Source organism: Crotalus tigris, unplaced genomic scaffold, assembly GCF_016545835.1.
Source record: "Crotalus tigris isolate CLP2741 ecotype Arizona unplaced genomic scaffold, ASM1654583v1 scf7180000018301.7375997, whole genome shotgun sequence".
Lineage (NCBI taxonomy): Eukaryota > Metazoa > Chordata > Lepidosauria > Squamata > Viperidae > Crotalus > Crotalus tigris.
This window is the reverse complement of record NW_024096931.1, coordinates 890,067-898,489: the sequence shown is the minus strand read 5'-3', so window position 1 is coordinate 898,489 and position 8,423 is coordinate 890,067. Positions and strand designations below refer to the sequence as shown.

The 8,423-nt window shown below is 45.0% G+C and overlaps 1 protein-coding gene across 5 annotated transcripts in view; it reads left to right on the top strand.

Annotated features, from left to right (window-relative positions):
• Window positions 1–1,877: 1,877 nt before the first annotated feature.
• ARHGAP17 (Rho GTPase activating protein 17) overlaps window positions 1,878–8,423 on the top strand; it is a 77,264-nt gene continuing 70,718 nt past the window's right edge. Inside the window, exon 1 of one of the 5 annotated variants that reach the window (XM_039349674.1) lies at window positions 1,878–2,128. In XM_039349674.1, coding sequence (XP_039205608.1) covers window positions 2,076–2,128 — 53 coding nt within the window. In that variant the 5' untranslated portion in view covers window positions 1,878–2,075. The remainder of the gene's footprint in view (window positions 2,129–8,423) is intronic. The other 4 variants (XM_039349677.1, XM_039349675.1, XM_039349673.1 and 1 more) reach the window with 4 other exon arrangements.

Sequence of the window (8,423 nt, the reverse complement as noted above, 5' to 3'; positions counted from 1 at the left end):
ACCCAATCAAAGGCGACACGCGCCTTATTGCGTGTGGTGAGGAAAGCAAAGTACGCCGGGAATTGTAGTCCTTCGCTGAAAGGGGAGGCATTGTCTGTAGAGGGCGGAAGCAGCCCCTCGGCATCATGGGAATTGCAGTCTAACTCGCGAGACTATCGAGAAAGGGACCCAACGCTCCGTGTATGTGGGGATCCGCGTGTTGCTCGTTTCCCACGATCGGCTGGCCGGCAAAAGAGCCCCGGCCCTGGGGAGTCCCCCATTTGCGTCATCCAGTCACATTTATATACTGTATTGTATATAATATTATGTTGGTCAGGTTTCTCAACCTGAACAACTTTAAGATGTATAGACTTCAACTCCCAGAATTCCCCAACCAGCTTGGGAGTTAAAATCCACACATTTTAAGGTTACTCGCATTAAGAAACACCATATTACAGTATAATATATACATGAAGTTTCGCAAATCCCCTCCCACCCTGATGAACAAAACTTTTTAAAGGCTTTTCAAAATAACAGGGTCACAGGTGCGCTGACCCACAGGGCAGGTGGGGGCATGTAACTGGGATACTGGAAAACAATTAGGGGGTTCAATGATCCCTCAAGACTGCCAATTCTGTGCTTGGAAGACTGGCAGGAGGAGAGTGCTGACTAATGGGACAAATATACTGTTGCTGGGGGGAAGCATCACCACTCCACCTGAGAATCTTTCAGGGCTGTTTCCTGGAAGATTCCCAGGTGGAGTGGTGATGTTTCCACCCAGAAACAGAATATTTGTCCCATTAAACCGCAAGCACACTCTCCTTCTGCCTGTCTGCCAAGCACAAAACTGAGAAGCGTTCCACCCCTTTCTCTTTCTAGCTGGAATGACTGAAGAAGACCAATACACCTACATATCTCCTGGCAGAGTGGCACAAGAGAGCCTGTTTGGTGTAGTGGTTCAGGTGCTGGCCTAGGAACCAGTAGGAGTGAGATTCAGGCCTCCTTTAGGTGGGAAAACCAGCTGGGTGACTTTAGCCAGTCCTGCCTCTCAGTCTAAACTAGCTCATATTGTTGTCACTGGGGGGAAAAAAGAGGAGGAAGGAATATTTCATTAAGTTCAACAGGAGACTGATGTTGCATGTTGTGTCTGTCATTCCATCTGGCAAGAGAAAGCAACATCCTACCCTCGCCGCCTCCCCCCCCCCAGTTAGCCCATCCAGCCACGTAGTTATAACCCCGTTTAACGCCTTCTGTGAGCTCGATCACTTGCAGTTGAGGCCCCGATTTGAGGCAACACCTGCGCAGGTTGTCTTGTTCCCGGTCATCTGGAAAGTGCCAGCTGTAAAACAGATTTTCCAGCAACTCTGTAGATCTATGGAGATTCTGCAGGGTGGCTGCAGATGTTAGGAGACTTATTTTAAAGATACTGTTTTAACTGTTATTCTGCTTACACACCGAGATGGACACCTATGGTATATACATTTGCTAAATAAACACTTTACAATGGTTACCTGAAAAGGTCCCATGCAACCTGCCTTTGCAAAACCAGCTTGTCTCCCCTCGCATCCCAATTTTTGGAAAGACTGGTTAACTGGCTAATAGGATGCTGCCTCCCCCTCCGTCATGCCGCAAGGGCGAGCGACGCTCGGTCAGAAACGGCCTGGGGAGCAGGTGCCGCTTGGGCAGCCAAGATCCGTCCCCCAACCTCGATCCGACCAACACACGGTCTCTCCGTCCCAGGCACGGCAGCGCAACTCCCGCGCCAACGAGAAAAAGCGCTCCCGGGACGAGGGAGGAACGTACTGCCGGCCACACTCTTCCCTTTCCTAGCTCTAGACTCCAAAAGCACCGGACGCGGCCTTTCTGCCCTTTCGCTCTCTATGTTCCTGACGGCATTTCCGGGCGCCGCCCTGTGCTCCGCAGCAGGCAGACAGGCAGGGCGGGCGGTGACGCGCCGGCATCCGGAAGTCGCGGCGTCTTCCGGTGGGGCCATCAGGTGCAAGCCGGGTCTGCCGCTGCGGGCTGCGCTGGCGAGGCGGGCCGGGAGTCGCGCGCGGGCGGCGCGGTAAGAGCGGGGCAGCGACGGCACCGCCACCATGAAGAAGCAGTTCAACCGCATGAAGCAGCTGGCCAACCAGACGGTGGGCAGGTGAGGGCGCGGGGGCCGAGCCCGCTCCTGTCTCCCCTCCGCCCCGGGACAGGCCGGGGGCCCGGCTGGGCTGGGCTGGGAGCACGGGCCCCGGCTCCAACCCCAGGCCCGGCAGGAGGCTTCGTGCCTTCTCCGGGGTTCGAGGCGTTGCCGTGGGAAACGGAAGAAATTTCGACCCCTCGGGCTGGTCTCGGCGATCCCTGCAGGGAGGCTCCTTTTGGCAGGGAGGCCGGTTCGCGGGCGGCCTCCCTGCCTGGTTTGGCCCTGCCTGCTTCACCCAGTTGGGCGGCGTTGCCCTTGGGGAGCAAAGTGGGGAACCCTCGCCGGGCTTTGAGCAAGCCAGGCTGAACGGTGGCTGGGTAGTTGGAGGGTTGGTGTGTCGTGCAGAGAGGTTGGAAAGGAGAGCAGTGGGGGAACATCCAGTAGAAATTATCCTGTCCACCGGGGTTGTACTTAGTTTATCTGCCTTCCAATTGTGTATCTAGCACAGGGGTAGTCAACCTTGGCTCTTTTATGACTCGTGGACTTCAATTCCCAGAATTCCTGAGCCAGCTGTGCTGGCTCAGGAATTCTGGGAGTTGAAGTCCACGAGTCATAAAAGAGCCAAGGTTGACTACCCCTGATCTAGCAGGTGATTATTCTGCCCTTTTTCAGTATTTGTTCACTCAGGAAAAAAAGTCATAAAGGTGCTCTGCTAAATTGTGTCCAAGGTCTTTTAAGACTTTAAATGCACTGGAGTCTCTTAAATGAAAGAGCCTAATAAGGCATTATATAAAGTTGACCGAATAGGGGCATCTGGGGCAGCGTTATGGGCTAGTGGTATTTCAAAGCATGTGCAGAACTCATCATTGCAACCGTCAATTTAGAGATAATTAGGGTTCGTGTATTGACTGTGGGGCAATTAACAAATGCATTCTATAATTAGTTGCAATCATTTTATTAGAGTCATCTGCCAAACAGGACTTTAAACCCACCAAAACCTGTGGTCTAGTTTGTTACTGTCAAATATTTCATTTTTATTTCAGAAAACTCTTGAGCTGCGTAGTCTTATTTCCATCTTCAGTTTCCTGTAGCACTGCAGAATATTGTGTATTTCCTCCGTCCAGTATTTCAGTCTGCTTGAGTAGATAGATTGCTAAATACAGAAATCTAAATTAGAGGAAGTGGGAAATGCCTTGAGTTGACCTGTTTTAAATGGAGAGAGCCAGATTGATGTAGCGGTAAAGGCCCCATGTAGAAACCGGGAGACTCAGTTTTAATTCTGAATTAGGCACAGTCAGCTGGATGACCTTGGAGTAGTCCCTCCTGTCTCTGGGTTAGAAAGGAGGCAACCAGGCAAACCGCTTCCAAAAATGTTGCAAAGAAAACTACAAGGACTTCTTCAGACAGCTGCCAAGTGTTCAGTCTGTATTGAAGGTGTACACACACACACACACACACACTCTTAAATAGACAATGTGCCTATAACACAGATAGCACCTGGCCTAGTTTGAAAGAATCAGACCTGATTAGTACTTGCATGGGAGATAATCAGGAAACCAAACCTTTAAACTAGATTAGAAACCTAAAGAAGGAGGAAAGTTTAGAGAGTTGGGCACCGTTTTAAATTTGACTAATAAGCAAAATAATGGCAATCTCTGTAATGCTGCTGAGAAAATTGCATGTAAATCATGTTGAAAATAATCAGGACTTACTAAATCAAATCCTGCTTTCAGTGCACTAATTGCTTTTAGATAAGACTTTCTTTCTCAGCCAAACTGAAGATAATATTTAAAGAATTTATATGGCTGCCTAACTTAAACAATGGGACTCTGGGCTGTTTACAAGAGGAAAGAAACCAAGATAAAAGCAACTGAGCAGGAAGGGTGGGGGTGAGAACAATCATTCCAAAGGACAGGTGCCTCTACAGAAACGGCATGCCTTCCAGGTCCTAGTAGGTTTTAAGGAAGGGACCCAAAATGTGCCCATCTTATTAAAGCATGAAGATAAGCATATGACGTTGGGGAGAAGTGATAAATAACCTGGGTCTAAATAGCTTACAAAATATAACACTACTATATGAAATAATTTCAGTGCTATGAGTTCCTATAGAAATAATTATTTACAATTGGTGTTATAGTTAATCAAAAGTATTTTAACAATAGCAGTCTAATTTGTAAAAAGCTATTGATATAGCAATTTAGAAAGTTTTCAAATAGTAAAGTACACATAGTCCTCGACTTATAACAGTTCATTTAGTGACTTTGAAATTACAGTAGCGCTGAAAAAAGTGACTTATGACCATTTTTCACACTTATGACCATTGCAGCATCTCCATGCTCACATGATCAACTGTCATATTTATGATGGTTGCCATGTCCCAGGGTCATGTGATCATCATCTGACAAGCAAAGTCAGTGGGGAAAGCAGATTCACTTAAGAACCATGTTACCAACTTAACAATTGCAGTGATTCACCTAACAGCTGTGGCAAGAAAGGTCGTAAAATGGGGAAAATTCACTTAACAACTGTCTCAATAAGAAAAATTTTCAGGTCAATTGTGATCGTAAGTCAAAGACTACCTGTAGTTATATTACCTTAATACAGATAAAAGGCCTAATACATATAGTCCTGTTGAGAAGTGAAGGAGTAAGAATTTGAGGCAGGGACATTCTGCTCCAGACTTCACTCTCTCGGTCACTTTCAAATTAGTGGAAAGGGTAATTTTACTACCTCCTATCAGTTGTTTTTCTGTTTTACAAGTTATATTGTTTAAACTGAGAACCTACCTTGAGAGTTTGAATATAAAATGAAATTTAAATTGAACACATGTTGAAAACATACGAATGCTACCGATACATTATTCCATTTGAGCAAAAGAGGTAGAAATCTTGAATGAATGTAGGAATCAGATTGAAATGTATGTAACTTAACAAAGTAACATTTTATTATTGCAGGTAGGGTTAGGGAACCTTTGCCTGCAGTCATAAAAAGCTTCTGTCGGGGGTTTAATTTATTAAAAGCATTTAGTAGTGGTATCACTTTGTGTTCATTTGTATTAATGCATCTTGACCAGGAGAATAGTATGCACTTAAATATCTTCGTATATTCTTATGAATTTGTAAGTAAGCATATTCAGGATTAAAAGAAAACTTACAAAAATCTATTTATTTATTTATTTATTTATTTATGAGACTTATATACCGCTTTAAGTGCAAGCACTCTCTAAGCAGTGTACACCAGTAAGCAACGTATATATATATATATATATTTACATTGCCCCCAACAATCTGGGTCCTCATTTTACCTACCTCGGAAGGATGGAAGGCTGAGTCAACCTTGAGCCGGTGAGATTTGAACCGCTGACCTGCTGAACACAGTCAGCTAAAGTGGCCTGCAGTACTGCACTCTAACTGCTGCGCCACCTCGGCAGTTAAATGAGAAATTAAGGAGGGGTTTTTATTAGTGTCAGTTTAATTACTAAAACGGAGAAGCACTAACCATTCTCCCTAGCCCTCCCATGCATTAGGAGAAAAATCTTCAAATAAACTAACTCTCAATGTGCCAAATTTGTTGAGCTTGGAATACCTTAGAACAGGGGTGTCAAACTCGCAATGTCCCCCAACGTATCGTGACTTTTCCCCCGTTGCCGGCAATGGGGTGGGCGCGGTTTCGCCATGACGCATCCCGTGGGCCGGCAGTTTGACACCCTTACCTTAGAATGACCTGAATAATCTAGTTTTGAGTGGAGCATATCTCTACTTAGTGATTGTGCTGACAAGATCATCAAGAGATCCCATTGTTTCTTCTTGAATTAAGCTGCTTGAAATAAGTTGACAATGTTGTAGCCAAAAGTATCTCTCCATACTGTCATAAATGACTTTGTTGCTAACAGGATGTGGAAAATGCAGGGTTCATAAAAATTTCGAACAAAATGAATGAGGGCAGACTGCAGGACAACTTTGTAAAACCTGTTTCACAGCTTCCATGGATCCTACAAGAGGTCCTGGAAACCGGTAATGTCTTTGTTGTTACCACAGATGTATTCATGAGAGAAGAACAAGCGAATCTGGACTGTAAATGGAGGGAAAAGGGAGCACTGGGCTTCCCCGTTTACAGGAATGTCACGAGGGATGTGTTGCTGATCCCCTCCTGCACTTCAGCCTCATTTTTGTATCTAGCAGGTTAGACTGCTAGTGACTTTGGTCTTGTGGTGCTCTTGGTCAGCACCTGACAGTGTACCTAATACACACCATTTGGTCATGGATAAGTGAAGTGGGCCTGGTATGTAGAACCAAAGATTTATTATGTGGTGCAGACAGGATGCCTCTGAAATGCTCTTCTGTGCTTTGGATCTTTTAGCAGCTACAACTCTTAAGGTCCGTGTGTGAGAGAAGGGGGTGGGTGGGATGATTCTCAGGAATAACTTGGCTTTGACCCAGGACTCTACAGATATGAGAACATGTTGGGGACTCTAATGGTGAACTGCCCACTTTGCTACCTAGAACATCCCATCCTGACCTTGTGATTTCCATTGTTGGGCGGGTATTTACCCTCCTTCCAACTACAAATTTCAAGATCTGTGGAGGACGGGGAGTTCTTGGCCTTCATTTGCTTTTTCCCAGATAATCTCTGGCTTGACTTGTTTTACCTTGTAGTAACTGGCTTGTGATCACAAGACAAAGGGCGTTGCTATTAATCTTTTGCTTTAGACAGGTCACTTCCTAGTTCCAGTGAGGCTTTTTGCTTCCAGACAGGTGACTGATTATGGTGATCCATCCCAGGCACTTTGTGGAAGTGGATGGATTCTGATGGGGCTGTGTGGATTTTCCCAGCAATCTGGTAGACAGCGCCATCGGGTTCTTGGTCAAACTTTGGAATTCAGAGGCAACCAGAGACCATGTGATTGCTCCTGAACAAGGTTCTCTGTCTGCAAGTCCTGGAAGTTCTTTAGTAAACTACATCCCAAGCCTACTTTACTCGTCCATGACCAAACTGTGTATAAATGCAGTTTTATTGAAACGATCTGACGTTGACCAAGAGTACCTGAGACCAAAGTCACCAACAATTTATCTCAACAGATCAACAGAAGGGAAATCAACAGAAAAAATGGCTGGTGTGCTAGTGGAGGAAGCCTAGTAGTGAATCTGACTGAATGGAATCTTCAACATGTGCAAATATGGCATTTGGGCAGTTATGTGTCCCCTAAGAACAAATACATGTCACACACCTCTGCTCTGCAATCTACATTGGTTGCCAGTTTGCTTACAGATTGGTCCAATACTTGGTGTCAGTCCTCCCAGACAGAAACATGGCTAGATGAAGTAATTCTACTTTATTGAAAGGCTGCAACAGGGGTGTCAAACTGGCGGCCCATGGGCTGGATGCATCACATGCAGGCCACACCCACCCCAGCTCCACAAAGGCAAAAAGTCACAATATGTCAAATGACGTGATTGAGTTTGACACCCATGGGCTACACTAACACAATCTTGCAAGCCTGAACGTTTCACCTCCATTTTTAATCACATGATCCTTTAGGGTGGATCCTTCCTTAGTTTTTTCTCCAACCATTAAGCAACTGAGGGCTCCTGCCTCTCCTCCAATTGTTTCCTAGGCAGCAACTTTCCCTCTTTCTCCAAGATCAGACACACATTCCATTACAATGGTGTTGTTTTTTGTCCTTCTGGAAATCCCTTTAAATATATTTTTTTCAAGAGCCTTAGGGATCCCTTGATAATGAGCCCATAAGAGGGTTGCATTGTATGTGAGATTTTGGTGCATTCTCCCTTGATCTTATTTATATTTTATTGTTTTGATATTTAAGAATTGTTTTTAATTGTTTATATATATACATTTATTTGATTGATAAATAAAGTGCTGTTTTTAACCTATAAGGTCCTCACGACTCCAGGAATCTTCAGTTTAATTTACTGCAGACAGAACAAGCCTGTTCTGTAAACTCTTTGAGTGGAGACATTCAAGCTCTCCTATTTGAGCTGCTGAGGAGATGGAGGTGGTATTTCTCTATAGCAGCCGCTTCACTTTGGAATAGTTTCCCTCCAAGGCTTAGCTAACACTTTAAAGAAGAGAAGAGAGTAGAGTTGGAAGGGACCTTGGAAGTCTTCTAGTCCATCCACCTGCTCAAGCAGGAAAACCTATACCATTTCAAACAAGTGACAGTCTAGTCTCTTCTTAAATACCTCCAGTGATAGAGTGCCCATGATTTCTGGAGGCAAGCTGTTCCACTGGTTAATTGTCCTCACTATTAGGAAGTTTCTCCTTAGTTCCAGGTTGCTTTCTCTTTGATCAGTTT